The 23612-nt window shown below is 35.4% G+C and overlaps 3 protein-coding genes across 4 annotated transcripts; 1 reads left to right on the top strand and 2 right to left on the bottom strand.

The window, feature by feature from the left end:
- Positions 1-1148: 1148 nt before the first annotated feature.
- Positions 1149-3138, bottom strand: LOC140774335 (uncharacterized). The gene is made up of 6 exons (XM_073117292.1): positions 2879-3138; positions 2720-2775; positions 2567-2628; positions 2057-2488; positions 1719-1950; positions 1149-1602 (listed from the first exon to the last, which is right to left on the bottom strand). Exons 1-6 carry the CDS (start codon positions 3024-3026, stop codon positions 1456-1458), a joined length of 1077 nt encoding a protein of 358 aa, XP_072973393.1. The 5' UTR covers positions 3027-3138; the 3' UTR covers positions 1149-1455.
- A 632-nt stretch (positions 3139-3770) lies between these two features.
- Positions 3771-9734, bottom strand: LOC140774841 (polyadenylate-binding protein RBP47B'). The gene is made up of 8 exons (XM_073117987.1): positions 9562-9734; positions 8252-8735; positions 7621-7697; positions 7414-7544; positions 6816-6912; positions 5427-5579; positions 4435-4535; positions 3771-4347 (listed from the first exon to the last, which is right to left on the bottom strand). Exons 1-8 carry the CDS (start codon positions 9676-9678, stop codon positions 4257-4259), a joined length of 1251 nt encoding a protein of 416 aa, XP_072974088.1. The 5' UTR covers positions 9679-9734; the 3' UTR covers positions 3771-4256.
- Positions 9735-11953: 2219 nt separating this feature from the next.
- Positions 11954-22637, top strand: LOC140774871 (1-acyl-sn-glycerol-3-phosphate acyltransferase PLS1-like). Of its 2 annotated transcripts, XM_073118032.1 has the most exons (12): positions 11954-12030; positions 12105-12310; positions 12596-12718; positions 14212-14251; positions 14381-14454; positions 14555-14614; positions 16033-16110; positions 16185-16343; positions 17848-17973; positions 20727-20819; positions 21008-21091; positions 21886-22637. In XM_073118032.1, exons 2-12 carry the CDS (start codon positions 12230-12232, stop codon positions 22090-22092), a joined length of 1125 nt encoding a protein of 374 aa, XP_072974133.1. In that variant the 5' UTR covers positions 11954-12030; positions 12105-12229; the 3' UTR covers positions 22093-22637. The 2 variants fall into 2 exon arrangements, with proteins under 2 accessions (XP_072974133.1, XP_072974132.1); XM_073118031.1 differs by having other exon boundaries at positions 11962-12310.
- The last annotated feature ends 975 nt before the right edge of the window (positions 22638-23612 follow it).

Raw genomic sequence — 23612 nt, 5'->3', positions numbered from 1 at the left:
GTTACAATATTGAATTAAGATCAAATTTCGGATGAAATTTATTTCTCAATTTACTTAATTTTCTGAAATCTTAAAATTAGTTTTTATTTTATTATGTTCTTACTAATGTCTGAGATTAAAATAGGAAAAAAAACATTATAAAATAAATTCCTATCTATTCTCTCTCTCAAAAAGAAATTCCCATCTCATTCCAACTAAAAAGATTACATAAATGTTATTTCACTTATACTATGTTCCAACAACAGAATTATATTTATGTTTCCAATAAAAATTTTAATTAAAATCTATCGATAGAAAGAAAATCAATTGAAGTCCATCCAAAATTTGTTACAAAGATATCCAAAAGGTAAACCAAAATAACATTTTGTTCTTTTTTATCAAAAAAAAAAAAGAAAAAAAGAGAAGAAGATTTGTTTGTTAAAAATAATTCAGTGAACTAACTGGTGGAGAACTATTTGGATATGAGTGCATTAAAACAGGTAACAAAGAAAGCTATCAATTTCCTTCTAAAACACTTCTCATGCCAGCAGTGTTCTTTCAAATATTTTTACAATTCAACTATTTTATTTTTAAAAGTAAATCTGTTTATGACTATGATGAGTAAGACTTAGACCGGAATTATATTTATTTTTTTCGGAACCGATCTTAAATTGAAGAACACAAAATGTGGTTACTTGTCGCACAACACTAAAAATAGGGTTGGCAATTTAGTTGAGTTAGCCGAGTTCGGAGCGAGTCTAGTTGGAATTTTTGTATTATTAATCGAGTTACGTGAGTAATAAGTATGTTATCATATGACATAAGTTATTCGTATTTATATAAATTACTTGGGTTATAAGCAGATTTTTATTTTATTTTTTTGTTATAAACTAATTTTTGTGCGTGTGTTATAATTATGTTATAAATAGGTTATTTGGGCCATAATAGGTCTATTCTGTCATAATTAAATTAAATGGGTTAAAATAATAAGCATAACTATTTAATAATTAAACTAGACAAGTTATAACTAAGACTCATGGCAAGAATTACAGGTAGACAATTTAGTGTAACCTGTGAACTCTTCTACAAGTTGACAAAATTTAGATCAGCAACTTTTTTTTCAAGAAAAACAAGAGCAAATGTCAACCAATATACATCAAATTAACACTTCGACTCATGGCAAGAATTACAGGTTGACAATTTAGTGTAACCTGTGAACTCTTCTACAAGTTTGACAAAATTTAGATCAGCAACCTTTTTCTCAAGAAAAACAAGAGCAAATGTCAACCAATATACATCAATTAACACTTTGACATCCCCTGTTTATTGCATTACAGCATGGATGTAACTCCTTACACCCTTGAATAAAAGAATCAACTATAATTGAAGAAAAAAACAATACAAAAGAATGAATCAATTAATTGGCCTATAGCATTCATTATGTTTCAGACCTACAGAAAGGGGAAAAAAAAACCTTTATTTTACTAGATAAGTGCAAGGCTTCAAGAACCAAAGCATATCCATTGCACTTCCTTCAGATTCAGCAGCCGCAGCACTACTACTACTACTAGTACTTTCATCATCCTTCGCAGCCAGAATTTTCCTCTCTTTGCTCTGCTCCACCTGAAGCAATCAATCAATTTGTAATCAAAATTGCGAGCCATTTACTACTCATTGCAGCTAATGAATCAAGTTTTCATAGGCAAAGATCTGGGATTGGGTTTGGATTCATGGCTTACTTGAGTTGCCAGAGATTTAGGAGGCTTTCTCAGAGGGGAGGGGGAGGTAGTAGTTGTTGTTGCAGTCCCCTTGGCATGCTTCAGACGATGCGCCGCCGCTGAGGCCGAAGGAGACGGAAACCGCTGCGGGGTAGGAGGAGATGCTCGGACTTCCTTCAGCGCTGCTGGTGATTTCTCCTTGTCAACCTTCACCACCATTCTGCTACTCTTTTTATCTAACCCGTTTCCGCTCCTATCAAAATGGGAAGAAACGAAGAACATACAAGTGATGCAATTAGAAGAGTTTCTTTCCACAATTTAATCATCAAAGTTTGCATTTTTATTTTATTGGTAGTTACTTGAGACTCTGCGCCATCTTCGTCTTCTTCTCCTCCTCTTCCTCCTCTTTTGAATCCGTCTTGCCTCCGACCGCCATCTTCTTGAGCTCACTGCAGAACTCTGAGATCTGGCCCAAGATATCCCTTCCGGAGAAGAGATTCCTCGCCGACAAGGTGCTTCTAAGCCGCGGCAGAGGCTTCTTCTGCGACACCAACTCCTCCCTCTCCTCCTCGTTCGCCTTCTTCTCCGCGCTCGACTTGATCAACTCCTTCAGGTTCTTCCCCCCTTTGGGAACACCGATCGGGCGGGTAGCAGGCGGCGGAGTAGGCATATTTGGGTCCCGGTTCTCCGCATCTTCTCGGAACTTCTTGGAAGCCGCCTTGGGTTTAAGTCCTTCCCGGAGAGGAGATGATGCTAGGACTGCGCCTCTTCTCTTGAAACCATTCGCATCCCTAAAAAGAAATGAAACAAGAATCACCTCACAAGCTCAAGAACAAGAAAAAGATACGAGTTTTTAGTGCGGTTATTACCTGAAGTTGGCATTCCTTTCACCAAGCGGCAACTTTTCCGAGCTGGACCTCATCAGCTTCCCCTACACGACAAAACATACAAACCGATCGAAATTAGATGAAGATTGAACGGATCCAGCTGACACCAAGCAAGAAACGGAAGCGTCTACGAACTTTGGGACTGATGGTTTTCCTCGGGAAATCTTCGAACGTCTTCGGGTGGCGGCAATCTGGAGGAAATCAAGGAGAGCAAGAGAGAGAGAGAGAGGTAAGCGCATAGTGTGCATAACTATTATGCGCGAGAGGTGTTTGACGGAATGGGTCTTTTTGTACCTGGTCGGCAGAACCAGGCCTCGTCGTCGACGGGAGAAGCGTCCGGGCAGGCGAGATCGACCCATTTCGGCGCGTTTATGTTCTCGAACGCTTCGTCTCTCACGAAACGCCATTCCACGCGTTTCCAGTCTATGTCCGCCGGCTCCATGGCTCGTAGAGAGAGTTTTCTATAGAGAGAGAGAGAGTTATCGAGAGACAGAAAGAGAGAGAGAGATGTAGAGAGAGACAGAGAGACGTTGGAGGTGGGGGTGGGAGAAAGGTGTATTGAAGAGGGCTGAGGTGAACGTTGAAGCTCGTATAAGTTTTTCGACCGTTAGAGGTCTTGTTGGTGGGGCCCAGTTTTTAAGTGGGGGAGAGTACTTTGACATTCCGTTAACGTTTCGTAGCCAGTGGGTGGGCAACTCGGGATCTCCTTAAAATTCTATAATAAAATTTAGATCGTGACACCCGAATTTTAATTTTAATTTTAATTTTTTGTGACAACCGGATCTTAACCAATATAATTAATGGAGAGTTGTATTCATGCATGTACGAAAGTGTTATGCTTCATTTTGTAATAGAAGGAGTATCATTATCAACAACATCAACTTCAGTAAATGAGCCTTTTATGTTCTTCTTTTGTCTTATCAGGGTTCTTATTTTAATTTCATGGATGTTCTCTGGTAAGGGCTCTCTCTCAGCTGTACATTGTGATGTAATTTTTTCTTAATTTTTTAAGAAAGGTAAATTGTAAATAGTTTGTCAATTTCTTGTCCCTAATTAAACAAGTACATCTCTGCTGCTAGTCCCCCTTTCCCAAGAGCATTTGTGCAGACTTGTTATTTATTTACAAGACATTGAGAAAAGGTGATTAATTGGATTTTGTTGGCATTGGATGGAAAGGAGAGGATAGTTTTGAGATAAGAGTATTGTTTGAATACTAAACCAGTATAATCCATACCATATTAGTTGAAGTTTATGCTTATTCTACATCCAAACAAGGCCTAGATGTTCAGAGCTGTTAGTAGTGCTACATTGCTTTCCAGTTAAATAAAAATAGCAGGTTATACAATTGAGACTCTAATGTGCACCAGACAATAGAAAGAACATCACATACCTATATCCGAATGAAACCAGAGAAAAATAGTCAAACTGCTAGGAGGTCATAATCCAGATTTGGAAACACAGAACTTAATCAGTCAAGTCAGCAGCTCTTAAACTCTGCAGAAAAGTATCTTCTCGGTCGGAAAGCAGACAAATGGAGCTGCAAATGTAGTAGATCTGACTAGCATACACCATTATTTCCAAGAAACCTGGACAGCAGCTTTGGTATGAGTTTCTCCGGACCAAAGTTTTAAAGCTGCTGTTAACAAAACTGATGAGTTAATGATTCATGAAGTCATGATGGTTGAGACAGTGACGAGGTCTTTAACCATAAGGGCCTCCCCAACATGGCATCCCGGTGAACGGCAAGATATGCAGCATTTAACCTAAAATGATTGATAAAAACGAGTAGATCAGGCATAACCAAGATACGTAATACCAAAAGGAATGGTGATATATGAAAACAGACGAACTTCTCAACATCAGGTATGGCCAATGGATCATAGGTTTCTTCCCTCTGCTCCATGCTCGGGTTGGAACTAACAGCATTTGTTGTTTCTGGTATCCCTTCTACCTAAATGGAGGAAAAGATGAAATATTTCAGACAAAGTTACACAACAATGGATGAAAGAAAACATACTACACATATATACAGATATATATATATATATATATATGAGAGAGAGAGAGAGAGACAGTAAGAGAACAAGAGAGAGAGAGAGAGGAACGAAGCTTCCTACATAAGCTGGTAGCTTCTCAGTGCAGGCTGAAAATCTCACCAAAGCATGTAGGGACCAAATCTAGCTTTCTTTAATGTGCAAGAGTTTACTTGTTCGATGCTTCCCAGCTCCGATCATTGTTTTGGCACTATCCGTAAAATTGAAAGTTTTGGCTTTGTTATGAATAGTCTTGTATCTAGTTAGCCTTGCTTGACATTTCACAAAATTTTTATTGCTAATACCCTCCTGAATCATGCCAATTCTGCTTTGTTTGGGTGGAATAAAGATAAAGTGGTCGTATTTTCCTTAAGCTTGCCAGTAATACTTCTATCTCCAAATCACAGAAAGAGGATCATCCATGTTTATTACACAGGTTTTAAGTTTTTGCACTGTAAGATTCAGTGGTTATATTTCTCACTGCAAATGCTATAAGTAGCAAAATATCATCTATGAAGATGGTAACAACAAAACAGAACCTTGAGAATGCCAGTATTTTAAAAGATAAGATGTTTCATACAGGAAGTTCATTTTAAAAACTATAACCGAGAATTATGATTCAATTCTAACAAATATATAATTAATGAATAATGAGAAGCAGAATAAAAACCTTTCCTTTGACTACTCCAAATCAAGAATTAAATTGATCAGTGACAACTCAAATATACTGGAGAAGTAAAAGTAATATTTACAAAATGAATATTCCTAAACGGACCAGATAAAAGTAAAGAACATAGTTCTGTCCTTACCTGATGAGGGTATTGCCCATAGCCAGCATAAGCACCGTAAGCATACAATGATGGATCTTGAGCCCCATATGCATATGCATCATACCCATAGCCATAATAAGCACCTTCCCATTGACTAGGATCTGATTGCTGGCCCCATGCAACAGACGGATCCTGCAATATGGTTGGAAGAGAATGAGAACAGGAAAATAACCTGCCGCACATTGTTCTCTGATTCCGATCTTTTATCATCACAAGTTAACACATAAGGGTTAAATCCAGATATCAAGACTGCAATGTGAAGAATACTAGGCTGCAAAACCCGGGCAAGTACTCCCCTAATGTGCTGATTGCTAGCAAATCCAGGGCCCCCAACGGCTCATTCCTTGCTGCCCTCTGCATTTTTATCTGATTTTTAACCCATTAAATTGCTTCGGTCTTAAACTCTATTTTTCTTATTTGAGCTGCAGAGGCTTGACAAATGACCAGAAAACTTTTTCCTTGATTGAGGCTTTCATTCCTCTTCTTTCACCATTGAAAATCGTAACTTCTCTAAAGCAGAGAGAAATGTGGTCCAAGGAGACAGTCATGCTTAGTGCATCAATAAATGAATCAACTGATTAAGAAATCAGCTGATTCATATGGCCCAGGCAATTCAGAACTGATCAGGCAAATGAACAAGGGCAGCATCCACATAGAATTGATGCATTAGATCATATGAGTCCAGATATTGATATGAGTGTGCATAACATACGATTTTTCACACTGTGTGATTATAACTGCTACTTTTGCAAATGCAAGATCTATAAAAAGGTACTCAGCAAACTGTCGTTTCTTTTTGTAGATCTCAACAACTTTCTCAGTTGTTGCTATTTTGGTACAGGGGCCATTATATTAACTCTTAATAATAACATTTCCACTGCTTAAAGGCTTAAAGTATAATCCTGTGATACAAATGGGAAGTTGCTTCTTGTATCAAATCTAGAATCCTAGATATCCTCTGAAAAGATTGAGTGCAACCAACTAAAGTGAAGCCTAGCATTATTTCACTCCATAAACTTTTGAAGATAGTATGTTGACAAAAGGTATTGTCGTTTCAATAATTACAACAAGCAAGACTCACTTCTTGAAGGGCTTTTAAGTTTTAATCTAGTGCATGCTTTTATAGCAAACAATGCATCCACTTGTCATATAAAATAAACCATTGGTACAGAAGTAATTCCTTTCAGATTCAATTGCTTTTCATAATCATTATCTTAGACTAGGAAGCAACCCTTCCATCAAAGAAAGATATATCAAAAAGATTTGGTCCAAGAAGATGGAAATCAAGGAAAGACATAATTGCAAACAGTCCAACTAGCATGAGAGCATCTTAGACTCATAAGTTGATTGCGAATCTAAATTATATACCTGCTTAGTTGCTGGACTTTGACCCCATGAAATGCTAACTGCTTGCTGACCAATGAGCGTGCCATGAAGCCTTCTTACTGCTTCTTCAGCAGCCGCTCTGCAGAGAAGACATAGGTTCAGTATAGAAAAGATAAAGTATCACTCATATAAACACTACAGACAGATCCAGTGAGCCAAAGGAAAGAGAATAAATAATCTAAAGTCCGAATCTCCAGACAATTAGCATACAATATGTCCACAAAGAGATAACCAGTAACTGAAATAAGAAGATTTAAACAATTAGAAGAAAGCCATGTCTCGTAACAGATTCATTAGACGAATAATTGATTGGGCTCATGTGAATTAAAAAAAAAAAAAAAGGCGTGTGTCCAAACTCCAAATAGCTTGAACAATCAATCATAGTGACTAACCAAAAGACAGGTAAGCTGTGTTCTATACATTATTGCTGATAGACAACATGAAGATACTCTCAACATATTTGCCATAAGGTTTTCCTAACAAATCCTTTCCAGAAAAAGAGATAATCAGCACTCACCGCTTTGATAAGAATGATCTACACAACAAAGGAAAAAAAAAAAGTTTCTCATTTACATCATACCTAGAGACAAATTGTATGAGGCCACACCCTTTTCCAACTGGAATCTGAACATAGGTAAGATCCCCAAACTGGGAAAAGATCTGCCTGAGCTCTTCCTCTGTGATTTTAGGATCCAAATTGCCAACATATATCTGCAATCACATATAAATAGGACAGATAAACAAGAGTAAAACAATGCACATGTCCAAAAGATATGGATAGCCTTACATTTGTATTTGTGACATCACTTTCTGGCAGAACTGGTGGGAGCTGAGGAGTTGTGTATGCCGTTGCCGGATATATCGCTGACATATTGGAGTACAACCACATTAGTGTTGCAATTTTTCCGAAGATAAAGAAATTCTATTTGGCTTTCCCAATACCTTCACTTTGATAAGTTCAGAAATGAAATCAACCCAACTATAGAATTGGTCAATACCTTCTATTATTATATCATGTCCAGTGTTTTGAATAACATTTAGCACATCTGAGGTATAGGATTCCAGAATAAAGCCTTTACAGAACAATTATCGATCCAAATTCATGAGGTCCAAACAATGCTAAGAATAAGAAGAAACTATATTTGGATGTTTTATTGTCAATAAGAAGCAAGAAAAAATTAGTGTAACAATATTATCAATTAAGGTAGTGTGTGAGTGAAAAAAAGGTCATAAAGAGAATAGGAGGTAGAAATATTAATCGTTGAACACCAAATTTATGCACAATAATAAGCAATTTGTCATCAATATAATCCTATGATGTAAATCTATATTGTCAGAAAAAGAAAGCAAGTAAGATATTGAACTTTATAAGTCAATCACATGACTCAATGAATTTCCAATGCATTGCACAATATTACCTTTGGCAGCTGGATACTGCAGCTGAACCCCAGTAGTTTTCTTAGGTGTAGCAGCACTGATGCGCATAGGCCTAGTTGAACAATACACACCATTCATCTCAGTCATTGCTCGATTCTTTTCAGTCTCATCAGCAAATTTAACAAAACCATATCCCTTTGAACACCCAGTATTTGGATCAGTCACAACCTTAGCCCCTCTAACTGATGGATAATGGGCTCGAAAGGTCTCCTGTAAAAGGTAGTCTGTGACATCAGGTGCTAAATCCCCAACAAAAATAGAATGATCTGGCCCAGCATCAGGTCGTCTTTCTCCAAGGCCAAAAGAGGCCCAATTCAATCTAAAAGTCTGCTCTGTTCCAGGCATTTGATATCCATTATATGTCTGCAAAATTCTTTCAGCAGCTTCGTGGGAAACAAATTCTATAAATCCATATCCTTCTGGAAGCCCAGTAATCTTGTTGCGAATTACTTTTATTGACAGAACCTGTAGTTGCCAGATATGTACATGATTAACTCCACCATCGCATGCTACAATAACTTACAATTGGCCAATTATAAATGTTTTATATTATGTCTTCTGAAACTGCTGCGAAAGATGAGTGCTAAAAGAAAAGATTGAAAAAACAAGTTCAAGCTTGGTAACACTAGACATCAATATTTCATTAGAAAAGGATAATGTATTAATGTGTGAGTTATCGACAAATGAAGCATGCTAGACAATAAGGACATGAAAAACATGACATCTTTTTTACCAATTGAGAAAAAGAATAGGCACCGATGGGCTGAGCATGAACTCCAGTGCCCCTACATTTTGTGTTCCATGCATTACATTTATACTTGAAGTATTAATTTTTAAGCTGCCTCAACTCCCAGACGCATAGCTATGTAGGCTATCCGGCTAAATATTTAGGCACTAAACGATCTTGAACTACCGGTCTACCACTACAGTCTTTTAAAATCATGATAACAAAAAGATTTCTAACGAAATATGTCGTCAATATACGATTAAGGAAGGGGACCACAACAAAGAAGTCCCAAAATAAGCTTCTACTATCATAATATGAAATTCTTTATACTCTTTTTTTTTTCAAATTCTATTTCGTAGAATCGAACCTAATCTTACTATTCAGATGATAAAACTAGCAAAATTCAAAAAAAAAATTATCAGGAACAGCATGGTCAGACTGCCAATATCCATGCCTAACACATCCCGTCTAAGTTTTCCAGCAATTTTAGTTGGTTTCCTCTAGTTCGGAAAACCCTAAGGAGGTAAACCCTAGAAAAGAGCAAGGGAAGAAGATGGTGGATACCTCTCCGGTGTGGGCGAAACAGCCGTTGAGGTAGCTCTCGTCGACCCAGTACTGGAGTCCGCCGATCCACAGCGTTCGGACCTCCTCGAGGGTGGTGGGTTGGTGGTGGGCTTGCATCGTCGCCTCCACCTGGAGTTCGAACTCGCGAAAGCGGCCTTACCCCGACTATATCTCTATCTATAGCGGAAAAGATGGAGGGTTTAAAGATTTGCAAATACGTCCTTAAAAAAGTGCCGGCTTATGCAATAAGACTAAAAGATAGGCGGCTACGTGCAAAAAGTTTCAAGAATTAAATATTTAAATTATAGGGAAATTTCTAAAAAAAACACCCTCCTATTACCATTATGATCGTTCCCTGCATGTTGCATTTAATGCTTTGATAAAACTGAGTTCATTTACCCTAAAAACAGCTAACAGATAAAGATTATTTCATCATTGCTGGTGATGTTCTCCAGAATACTACTGTGATACTTTTGATTCAAATTAGAGGCCTCACTAAAATCCAAGCGGATCTCTATTAGAATATAACATATAAAATCCATTGTTATCTTTCAGCTCAAGTTTTTAGAGTAATTAGTGAGTTAACATAGTATCAGAGTCAGAAGTCATAAGTTCAAATTTTAATATAAATAATAAAAGCCGTTGTACTCTAATAACTTAAACTTTTAGAATAATCTTTGAGCTAACAACTTTCTTTACGCCAATTAAAATAAAATATGCTTTGATAAAAAATATTATAGCATAGAAACTTAAAAAGATCGAAATACCCATTCTTTGAGAGTTCCTTATAGCTAAAAATCGTAATAACTCTACTTAAAATTACTAACATTTCAACTGACATCAACCTAGACGGTGGTATCAATAGACTCAAAAGTCTTGTTACCCGCTTTGCCCCACTCATTTAAATGCATTGCCACTTGTTGGTTATGCAACATGTCATACTTCTTTGAGATTGGTTAAAACTTTGCGAAACCTCTGAACATTGTAGTCTTTCAAATGTACTAAAGTTATAATTTTGTTAGAGATCATTTAATTCTAGACTCCTAGATTTATATTCACCTAACAAGTCAACTCATTTATGATCCGACTAATCCGTTTATAACCTAAAAAAAATTATTTATAATTTAAATAACTTAAATAAATTTAAATAACTCGTGCCATTTGATAACTTGTTTATAACCCGTATAATCCATTTAATAAATTACTCATGTTTGAAAATACTAATTTGTTTAATAAAAAAATAGTGTTCGTGTTTGTATTATCATGACCTGATCCAGCCCGAACTTTGCTAACTTAATTCGATTGCCGCCTCTAATTCAGAGGGTATAGCCCCTCTTCCAATTAGCCAATTTCGATCATCCCTATCAACCGAACTCGATTTTCGACTCAGCCTATGAGCACCCCTAATTTATACAAAACTATATGTACATTTGCATTGCATATTTGCATCTCCCTTTACAAATCAAACTCACTATTCTGTTATTCAACAATCAAATTATGCTGATGTTATGCTAGCATATACAATCATAAAACAAACAATAAAAATAAAAAGCATGGTTGCTCTCCCAACTCTATGTGCAACTCCATTTACAGCCTTGTCTTACTAACAAGTTACTTTCATGCCAATATTGACAAATTAAAACCTCACTTTCCTACCTATCACTACCAACCAAACAACTCAAAACTCAAAACTCAAACAGAGAGCATCATGGCTGGCCACCCTCCCACACTTGCAATTTGGTGAACCACCCAATGGCCAACTAAATACAAATATACTCATCTGGCAAATCAACACAAGGCAGCAGATCCTCTGCCACCCCAGCTGCAGGAATTTTATTGCAGTTGAACAACCTTGTGCCAAATCACCCTACTGCCTCCAATTTGTGTTGGAAAGGCCAAACTTCTAAAGTTAAACATTTAATTCAAGCATTGTAATTTTTTTAAAAAATAAATAAATAAATAAAGTAGAGATTCTAACATAATTAGAACTAAGCAAGAGACTATTTTATTCTTGTGTATATTGTTTAAAATAATAATATCATGATACAAGAAAACGAAATCTTAATTAGGAATATTCTATAAATATTTCTTAAGAAACTAATAATAATAATAAAATTAAAAATAATTTATAAAAGAAAACCACATCCAAGTACATCCGTACACTAGATTTCTATCAATTTGGGGTGTTATATGAAAAATTCTCAAAAGGATTACCTGCAATCCCAGGTATTCTAACCTGGCCAATTACGGACGACTCGTTCTTTATATTAATTATCTGCTCAGTGTTCAGAGCCCACGTCCTTGAGTGACTCTTACATTCACCGCAAGTGAGCGGATCCTAGAGAGAGCTAATATATTTTTACTCTAATAGGTCCGCGAGTCACCGCAACAACTCGAAGAGAAAAGGGGAGAGAGAGAGGGAGAGGAGATTTGTTCCCGAAAAGGACTCGCCTCCGCTCCAGTTGCCTCGTAAACCTCTTCTTCTCGGTGCCGTATAATAAACAAGTAATTTGGCTTACCAATCTTAACCACGTTCGTCGCAGTTGTGTCCGTGAGGACCCCCCTGAAGAAGCTCGAAGAATCTGATCGGGAAATTTCCAGCGGCGACTCAAGCGTTGCCTTTCTTCACTAGTTTCCGCTTGATCTCTCGAGGAAAAAAGGGTGCTTTATGGCGATCGCGCCGGCGCTTGTGGTGGTCCCTCTCGGCCTTCTCTTCCTCCTCTCCGGTTTGATCGTTAATATCATTCAGGTTGGGTTTTCTCTTTGATAACTTTTGCAGTTTTGGCTATATGGGTATTTCGAACTTTCGGTGGATTTATCCAATCTGGACTGGTTGCTTGCTTAGATTTGATTTCATGGAATGTGGTTTCAAATGAAAGTTCTTTCCTTTTGGGCATCGGGATCAGTTTTAGGTGTTGTGTTTTGAATCTGAGTTTTTGCCTATCTGCAATTTTGATGCCCTTGTTGTTATTTTGGATCAGATTTGATTGTAAAAGTAGAAGGTGAGTTTGTAATGTGCTTTCTTTTGACGCAGGCTGCTTGTTTTGCTTCGATAAGGCCATTCTCGAAGAGTCTATATAGGAGGATAAATAGATTTTTGGCTGAACTGTTGTGGCTTCAGCTTGTTTGGCTTGTTGATTGGTGGGCAGGCGTTAAGGTAACATTTAGGAAGAATAAAGTTGCAAAGAGCAATGTGCTTCTTCTTGCTTTGTTTAGTTGCATAGAGCAATGTGCTTCTTCTTGCTCTGTTTATCAGAGAGGATGATCATTCCCTTTTCTTTCTTTTTGATTATGTATACTTAGAAACCTTAAGATAAAACTTTTCAAAAAGTATTTGGATACTTCGTAGCTGTTGAATGTCCCAAAATAAAAAGAAAAGGAATCCTAATGTGGAGAGGGAAGTTATCTGCATTTACCATCTAGTGCACCTTTGTGTGTTGGGATCCAAAAGAGTCAAATCTTCCCTTAAAGGCTTTAATATTTTTGTTTTTGCCCCGCGATATGGTACTTGGATCTCAAGGTTCATTCAATGAGTTAAAAGTGTTTAGAATTTTTTTTTTCAAAGATTTGACATAAAATCCCTATTGTAGCCTATATATCTACTTTACGCATAAGTACTCATGCTGTATATTCTAACTCATAATGGAAAAGGTGGAGAAAAACTAAAAGCATGCTCATGAATGGGGATTCTAATGTTTCCAAGTGCAAGAGTACATTTCAAATTCATGCTCACGCCTATGTTTGATGGATTTCATGTACTCTGGTGGTCATCGCATTTCTTTATAACTATGATCCGTTGAGAATTACTTAATAAGTTGGGTGATGGAGTGAGGCTTTCGGACTTTCTAGGTTTGTTTATTATTCAAGAAATATAATAGAAGATGGAACTGATGTATAAAGATTGAGAAAAATAATGGATGATAATTTGCTGAATTTGGTTAACTGTACAATTAACCAAATGAGAGAGTTTTCGATAGTTCAATTCTCTGACCATCATTCTTTACTACAATGTCTCATGAATTGCCTATAATTGGATGCTGGAGTAAGGAATTACTCTCAGCGATGAGGAAAGTGACTAAGATGCAGGCATAAGTTTCTGGAATATTATATTATCATTCAAATATGATGGAATATGGAACTCAGTGATAACTATTGAGGAAAACTAGATAATAATTCGCTTGAATCGAATTATTATACAAATGGAGAGGAGATGTTGTTAGAACTGTCCTATTACAACACAATATATTATTTTATTGTTGCATTTTTGACACTATAAATTTGAATTTGGGAAATAGCATTCCTATTTTGAAGTTGATACCTCAATCTGCACAAAATATCATTAAGATAGCATGGCAACTGAATCATTTCTTCCCAATAAACGTAAAATCTCCATTTTTTTTATCGCTCTTATTTAGTAAGGATGAGCAATGTTCTCTTTTTGTGCCTTATTATGCCAATTTCCTTGTCATTGCCAAATTTAATTGTGTATCATGGTTTTGTTCAAAGCAAAGGTTATTATGGACATGCTCCTTACATGGAATTGGCCATTAGATTGTTGCTTATGCCCTGTTTCTTTCCAAATGTTCCGACTCTCAAGATACATTATGTACATTATGCTAAGGCAAATAAATGCACTATTCCCTGTTTCAGGTCCAAGTATATGCAGATTTAGAAACTTTCCAGTCAATGGGTAAGGACTCGAGTTTCAACTTGTTTCTTTTTGTCTTGCATAGGCTGTAATATTGGTCCCTATTTTTTATTTTCATTCTTCTGCATATTATGTTTTCATGCTCAAGCTTATCCTAAGCATATTATATAGGTAAAGAGCATGCACTTGTCATATCTAATCACAAAAGTGATATTGATTGGCTTGTTGGATGGATTTTAGCTCAGGTATCAATCTTTCTCTTCATGATTCATGAGAACATGAAGCTTATATGTTAAAGCATATCAACTTTCATTATTTACTTGGAATCCAAATTTCTTATGTCAGCGCTCAGGCTGCCTTGGTAGTGCCCTAGCTGTCATGAAGAAATCATCAAAGTTCCTTCCGGTGAGTTTTCTAGTATATATAATCTTGTTCTATTTTATAGTAGATGAGCTACTGCCTACTGGTAATCTAGAAGAACTATGTAACATGTAACTCTCTCAAAATGAATTGTTATGTTGATTAATTATTCCTCGTCCCTTTATTTCATCAGTGATTCATAATTTCATATCATGAACTCTATGCTTTTTGTAGGTGAAAATAAAATAAAGTGGTTAAATAAATTGAGTTGATATTTTCATTCAATAGGCCATTATTTTGATTTCTAAATGTTGAGCACTGGGAAGTAAATTTAAATGGGAATAGTCAAGATGACAATATTTAGAGAGATGAGGTTGCCAGCATACATGGTAAAGTAAGCAATGACCATATGTGCACCAAGTTGGCGGTTCCTAACAAGGACAAGATGTTGGAGATTATTTAAAAATTAACGCATTTTAGAGATATGTGTGGAGATACTTAGTGCACTTGTAAGGTGCAGTCAGAGTTTAAAGTTGTTATGTCAGTTTCTATTTGTTGGAAAATGAAATGTTTTCTGCTATTCTGTCCTGCTTCAATTTCTATATGTTTAATGTATCAAAACTTTGTACAATTAATAGAGATGTAAAAGTTATCTAACATTTTCAGAAAAAAATGATATAAAATTATGAAAAATGTTTATTGCTCATTTAAGAGGATAAAATTATGCAAGATTAAAATCACTATTTGGAAGAGTGCCTGCAATATCTTTGTCTGAATGGTGAGGTGCTTGAGGGGAGGAGAGCATAAGGTAAATGTGGATAATTTTGCTAATATGGATGGTAATGACGAATACTAGCATATTAGGAAATATAGAGGGAGTGCCTTCTTTTGTGACAACAAAATAACTAGGTTTTGTTTACAGCCTCGTTGAGTTGACTACAGGTCAGTTAGGAGCCAGAACTAGCTTTGTATTGATTGGTCTTGGCCAAAAGATCTTACACAAACTAGTTTAAACATATTCTTTTTATAAATATGTTGCATTTATATGATAGAATACAGGGTTAAATAAATGAAACCTTGGGTGCACTGACTCAGTTTAAGGGGAAGACCCTGAAAAAGGTACTAATATACCCCGCCAAAAAAAAAACTTGTGGACTAAAATATTGAGAAAGAAAATAAGGCAACCTTTTTGTTAACAGAGGGTGTTGCCTTAATATATAGTTGAATGAAGGAAAATGGTTCACTTAATCAACTCCACTTGATTAGTTTTGTTATCTTTGGAGCCTCAAGCACAAGGATGATTAAGATGTGCTACATTGCTACTTTGATAGTGTATTATTTCTTTTTACCTTACTGATGGAAAGTCGTGACAGCGGGTTTTCCAGGTCATCTAGTTGAGCACATATATATTCCTTGTTCTTAAAAGGTTCTGACTTGTGTAGGCCTGTGATCAATGTCTGTAGGTTATTGGTTGGTCCATGTGGTTTGCTGAATACCTATTCTTGGAGCGAAGTTGGGCCAAGGATGAGAGCACACTGAAGGTATCTTTTGTTTTTGATGGATATACATGTTTCTGGTGATTATTTGATTGAGTTCGGGGGACTGTAAACTGCAGTTGGGTCTACAAAGGTTAGAAGACTTCCCAAGACCATTTTGGTTGGCTCTTTTCGTTGAGGGGACTCGCTTCACTCCAGCAAAACTTTTAGCAGCTCAAGAATATGCTGCATCACAGGGTTTGCCTACCCCTAGAAACGTTCTAATTCCCCGTACCAAGGTTGGAATTTGTTGGTGATTCAACTAGCAATAAACAGATGTCACCTTCTTCTGCTTTATTTTCTTAGTCTCATTTTTACTGTTTGAGATTTTGCTCCATATGCTGCATTGTTTGTTTCCTATATGTTTCTATCATTAGCAAGTCTTTTTTTCAACTGGCAGTCTAACTTCATAAGTAGCTGATTCAACTTTTTGAGAAACCTCATGTCTGTAGCAGGTTACAGGTATACTTTTGTTAACTGCAATTGTGTGTTTAAGCACGGTGAACATTGGTATTTGCAGAAATTTCAACCTGTGATTGATTGGATCTTCTTGTTATACTTTTATACCTGGGATGGGCCTGAATTTTTTTTAAAAATTCTACAAAGTACAAACAGTCCATTTTGTCTATTGAAAGTTTGAAATGGATATGTTGGCTAACTTAGATTGTGTTGCTTATTGCTTTCAAGGAAAGGAAAAAAAAAATATCAATGAACTTAGGAATACACACATGAATTTACAGCTTTATGTATTTATGCACTGTGATGCATATGTACTTTTAGTTATCAATGAGAAAGAGACCACTATTGACATCTTTATTTGATTATTGGAAAAATAATTATGTAGTCTCAAGTCTCAACATCTTTATATCTAGTTAATTACCAACTTAGCAAATTATCTGTGGCAGTTTGTGTAAAATTCTTTGTTTGCAGCATCGACACAGAAGCCTGATACTGCCACATGATAGTCTCTCTCTCTCTCTCTCTCAGGTGATAGTCTGTTTAAGACTCTAATCCCAGATTATGCAAGAACGGCATGTGTTTGCCTGTAAAGGGGTCTAACTGATTAAGTCATTCTCCTGGAACATGGAAAGTGAAATATAATACAAGTTCAATTATCACTAAAGGATATTTGTAGGAAAGAGCTCCATTACCTTCTTGCTACAAAACCTGGCTTTGTTTTATCTAGTAAGTAGACCACATGATATGAGCAAATTGTGTATCTGTGATCATCCAGGAAATCCTAGGTATCTGCAATGGATTTGAGAAACATCTTACAGATTGGTCTAGTGACAAACTGTTTCTCAATAAATAGAACAAGGAGTATTTTATTATTTTGATGGCTTTGGGCGATGTAAATTACTTTCGTTTTGGTATTCAAGTGTTTTGGTCATGTAAATGTGATGTTGGGGATTATTGATTCAGATGCTATTTAATGTACCATAATTGTGATGGCCGAATTTTTCTCTGGGAACATTCAAGCTGTTCTGAGAACATATATCCGAACTTTAGACTTTGTCAGTAAATTTGTTTCTAATAAATATTTTCTGTGTTATTTGAAATTTGTAAATTCGAGTATGAAAAGCATACTTCAAAATGGAATTGTTGATATCCAAAACATTTGGTACGTTAGGTTTTTCCTTTTTTGAAATTCAGCTGATTATTTGGGACTGATTTTTGTGTAGGATATTCAGTTGCAAATCATAAAGCTTTGTGTTGACACTTTTCTTTTTCTGAATATTTCAGGGATTTGTTTCAGCTGTAAATATTATGCGCCCTTTTGTTCCAGCTATATATGATGTAACTGTAGCTATTCCTAAAGATCAACCTTCACCAACAATGCTCAGGATTTTGAGAGGGCAATCATCAGTTGTAAGCCTCATGTTGTCTGGAAATTAGTTTATGAGAAGTTATTTCCTTACTGATGTTTCAGTCATTTCACTTCCATACTACACCAACCCCCAATTTCTAAATTATGTTGCCAAGTGGAGGACAATTTGCAGATTGAAATTTAGGCCCATAAGGAAAGAGAAAACAAATTGCTTGACTTGATGGATCTCATTCTTTCATGCAAGGTTCCAAAAATCGGTATCGGGATCGGGATCGACCGTCCGAAAAAACGATACGTATCGGCTGTATCGGCCGTATCGGTCGTATCGGCTGCCTGTATCGGATCGGATTATTTTAATTAAATAAAATTCTAAATATTATTAAAAATGTTAGAGAAATTTCTAAAAATTTAGAAAAATTATAAGAAAATAAGAAATAATAATTACTCACATATAAAGCCTAAAAAGTAAAAATATCTTTTTCTCCTTCTCTTCTTTTCTATTCATTCTCTCCCACATTCTTTTTTTTATCTTTTTCTCTCTTTCTTTCTCACATTTTTTTTTAATCTTTCCCTCTCCCACACTCTCTCTTCCATTTTCTCTCTCTCATGCCCCATTTTTTTTAATCTTTCCTCTCTCTCTCACTCTCTCTCTTGCTCTTTCCCTCTCTCTCTCCTTTTCTCTCCCTTCCTCTCTCTCCCTCACTCTCTCTCTCCCTCTCTCTCTACTGCTGCTGACAGCAGCAGTTGTCAGCTGCTGCCTGCTGCAGCCACCTGCAGCAGGCCAGGTTTCGGCCTGGATCGGGATCGGCTATAGCCGAAACTCAAATCCTTGCTTTCATGCTTTTAGTTTGTGTAATGAAAATCAAAACAAAATATGTGCAGGATATTTCATAGTAGTATCTAGAGATTGAATTGTTATTTGTAGATATGAGCTCATTGCAATCTTTTTCTCATGTTTTCTTAAGAATGCATTATTTGTTTCTTAAATATGTTTTACTGATTTCATAAATTAGAGGGAGCAAGATAAGTAGATAACCACTTTACTGAAGTTTTGATCTAAACTTTTCCGTTTCTATCAATAATTTTTGGCTGAATCCTATGCTTCAGCACGGGTTTGTAAGTTTTACCATTATGTCTTCTACAGAAACATAGAATGGCTTGTAACTATCTCTCAAGTTTTAAGTGATTGTCTGGAGAGCTTGAGATTTCATATTAACAACAACCCAAATCTGCTATTTATCAGTTAGTGACAGGGTTGGGGTACTGACTGCTGATGGAAAGTTGTGATAGAGGATGTAGTCAGATATTATCATATTTTAAATAAAATTTGTCATCAGTTCCTATATCAAGTAATATATCATCAAAAGAACCTACTAACTTCCAGCATGACTTGACAGCACTTTGCTGAAAAGAAGCTTTCAAGGCTTTTCCTTCCAACACGTGTTTCATTGTTTAGCATGTATCAATCTTGAGGCTGATCCATGGAAGCTTAATATTCCACGACTGAATTCTTAACATGATTATAACTTTAAGTGAGTGCCTGATTTCTGGCCATCTATTGTCAGGTAAAGAGAGTGCCATGCGACCCACCAGTAAACTAATTGGTACCTAACTGCACTGCATATTCTATTAACCTTATCAATTAGAAGCTTAGGCATGCAGCCAAGGACCTTTATAGAATGTAAGTCTATAAGTCGATGATGGTCTACAGGAAGAGGGAAGGAAAGAGTTATGTTCATAACTTGATATTGCACAAAAAAGGCTGAGTAGTTAGGATAATAATAAACCCAGTTCTGATAATTTTTGGGCATATGACTGATTGCCGACTAACCATATCTGCATATATTTGATTTTACTGGAACTCAAGTGTATAAAGCAAGATTAGTTCCAAACTACATGGTAAATGTATAGTAAAATGTTGATGAAGAAGGAAGGTGGCGATTAAATATAAAAAATATGGTGCAAAAGCTATTTTTCACAAGAAACCAACTGATTAGCCTGGTGCTTCTTTTCCCTTGATATAACTTTACTAGATACTTAATGGCATGCTTCAATATAGTGCCAGTTGTACAAGATGATAGATCTTTTAAGCATGGTTTGTAACTTTTTCCAATTCCATCATATATTTAAAGTTACATATTATGGGTATTTAACTTTCATATTATTAACTATTTGAACAGGAGTAGGTACTGAAATAAGTAATTTGTGTCTGTTGGGTAATGTCAGATGGTTAAATTTGACATCAGTTCAGATGTATCTTTATGTTTGGTAGCAGATTTCGGGCTTCAGCATATTCACGTGAAGAAAGTTTGCTCTGAGTCAGAGATTTGTTTGTCCTTTATTGGAAAAATGATGGATTATTTTTCTGAACACCTTATCGAGTTTGATGAAATAAGCAGTTAGGCAAACAGTTAAAATGTCTGTAGAGGTGTAGATTCTCCTCTTATACTATGTGAAGAGTTAGAGTAATTTGGTGAATCTTTAGTTTAATTACTAAGGTTGAACTGATCTGACTGTTAGAATCAAATTGAACTCTCCGGGCTTGTGCGAGATTGTTTTTGCATGGAATTTTTAGTTGATGTTCATGTATTTGGGTACTGATTGTATGATAGAAATTTATCTACCATTAACCTACACACACTATCATCAACACCTTGGTTGTTTCATTTCTTTTACGGTAACTATATGACTGGTAAACTTCTCTGGATAGTGAAATAAGATAAACAGAACAGATTCTAATGCCACGTATACTTGTTTCTAATCTTGCTTTTCCCATTCTTTATATTTTTCTCAGGTACATGTCCGTGTGAAACGACATGCAATGAGTGATTTGCCTAAGACAGATGATGAAGTTTCACAATGGTGTAAAGACATATTTTTGGCAAAGGCATGTTACTGCGCTGCCCTACTAATCTTTGTTTTGAGTCTCTGAGGTGCTTTTGGTTGTAATGCACTCAAATATGTTCTATAAGCCATGTTTCTTGATTTGCAAATTTTCCTTGGAAATTTGTCTCAGTGCTGTATCTTTACTTTTTCCGTTGATGATATTAATATCAAGTGTCCTCTTGGTGACAGGATGCTCTACTGGATAAATATGTAGCAGAGGGTAATTTTGGTGATGAACTTAGACCAATTGGTCGGCCCATAAAGTCTTTGCTGGTAAGAAACTTCACAGTACTGGACATTTATACCAAACTTTTTGACAGGAAAGGTTTGCCAGTAGGTGCTGTAGCCTGTAGGTTATTCCCGACATTTATACCAAACTCTTGGTTATTCTTGATAGGAAAGGGTTTGCCAGCAGAGGGTAAATTTTTATTAGCACGTTATTTACTCATGATGTGCTCCTGAGACAAATTGACTTTTTGGATTGAGTAGAAGGAAGATTGGTTCCCTTTATTTTCAACCAAATGATTAAATAGAATTATTTGGGCACATGCCATTGGGAAACTTGTGTGTCTTTTCCCTTCCTGTCAGTTACATCTTGACCACTCCACAGGCCATCAGTCTTTTGCTTATTAATTTATAGATAGTCTTTTAGTGGATGTTCATCTTACATACCTGCTTCAGAATTTGTTGATTTACTCTTGTGTGAGAATCAGAAGTTCAGTATATCTACTATTTAGTATTGATTGAAAGCTTGTGATCTCCAATTAACTTATACATTGTGTTTTCATATTGAGTGATTGCAGATCCTCCTGTTAACTTTGTCAGGATAATCAGTACCTTTAGTGAATTTACATCCAAGCACAAAAAAATTGACAAGATGTACACTTCCTGTCTTTTATTGGATTACAGAAATTGAAATCTCAATATCTCATGAATAAAAGTGGGCCATATTTTTTTTTACAGTAGCTGGTTTTTCAGTCAATGCTAACACTGTAGAATACTTATTATCTGTTTTAAGATATTTTTCTTTTATAAATATGTAATCCATAGTTTTTGTGTGGCAACAGGTGGTTATGTTTTGGTCATGTCTCCTATCATATGCTGCATTCAGATTCTTCAAATGGTCTGCACTCTTGTCATCATGGAAAGGAGTCGCATTCTCAACTGCCGGGTTATTGCTAGTGACGATAGTTATGCACATCTTTATCCTATTTTCTCAATCAGAACGCTCGTCTTCCGCCAAAGCAGCGCGGAGCCGAGTTAAAAAAGAATAGGTAGGTGATCAACAAAGCCTACAATTCTATCAGCAGTCCAGAGGGAAATTACAGACAGTGCCCTGAATTGATTTTGGCAGAATTGGGGTCTGCACACTTCAATCATACAAGTTAGGATCTTTTTTTGTCACTACAATTGGAGAATTCTGGAGATATCACTGTTTTGCCCATTTCTTCTTTTGTTGTCAGTTTGCCGTTTATCCTTGGGAAATTTAACTTTGTAGCAGAATACGATTTTTTTTTTTCTTTTGGTTTATCAATTCATTAGACTTACCACGAACCAGGTCGGACAATTTTGCTGTGTTTCAAATTTGCCCAACATTCAATTGTGTCTTGGTGAATGGTAAACTTAATAGCTGTACTGAAATGCTAGCCACAGTACACTTCAGACAAAAGCTTATTTTTCTAGGAGCATGATCAGAAATGGGTAGTCTTGGTCCATCCCTGAATTAATCTTTTTCACAAAGTTTATTGTGAATTACTTTTTAGAGGATCTTTTAGACAATGTGGACATAATTGTAAAACTCCATGGTCATTTTATCCACTTTGTTATTTAATTCAATTATGTTCCTCTAATACTGCTTATCCAGATATTAGGAGATATCTCTGCATCCAGGTATAGTCTTACTGCTCTTAATATAGAATGTGGAGATAAGTGATGGATAAAGTTATTCATACAATCTGATGCAAATAAACAAGATCGAATTCATACTCATCTTCAGCTACAATTAGATGAGAAAATCTTAAATGCATAGCATGTATTTATGTGTTTTAGGATGCATTATCTATATTGTTAAATGTGTTTGAAATATTTACAAAATAATTATTATTTAATATATATACATAATTTGATTAGATAATGAATATGTATTCCAATTGAGGATATAATAACAGAAATTAATCTCTTTAGAGTATCTCCAACGGGCTCCAAATTTAGAAAATGGAGCCCAATTGAGCTTCAACCAACTCTAATTTTTTTAGATTTTATTTTAATTCAACAATTCTAATATCTTCTATATTCTTTATTAAATAATTTAGTTAGTTAAACTAAGTATATAATTAGTTTTACTAATTAGTTTTTAATAAAAATAGTACCGAAAAAGTCTTAGCGAGACATTTAAAATAAGTCTAATATAAATTACTTTTAAGTTAATTTAAAATTTAAAATTTTTATTGTTTATAAAATAAATATTTTATTATTATTTAAAATAGATGTCTTAAAATATAATGACTTAAAATTATTTTCTAATATAAGTACTAAATATTAAAATACATCATATATAAAATACAACCGATATGAAATACATCAAACATAAAATAGATCATGAAATATAAAAATTACATTAAAAATTATATTCATGCTTACCAAACTATTAAATATTTATTATTTTTATTATTAAATATTAATTTCTACTTATTTCGTGTAATATAATTTTGATATTTTTAGTAATAACGTAATATTTATTTTGATGTTTATTTCGTGTAATATAATTTTGATATATTTAATTAAAAAATTACCT

Source organism: Typha angustifolia, chromosome 13 (assembly GCF_048772165.1).
Source record: "Typha angustifolia cultivar Huaian chromosome 13, ASM4877216v1, whole genome shotgun sequence".
In the NCBI taxonomy this organism is placed as follows: Eukaryota; Viridiplantae; Streptophyta; class Magnoliopsida; order Poales; family Typhaceae; genus Typha; species Typha angustifolia.
Note: the sequence above shows the minus strand (reverse complement) of the source record. Positions and strands in the feature narration are given on the sequence as shown.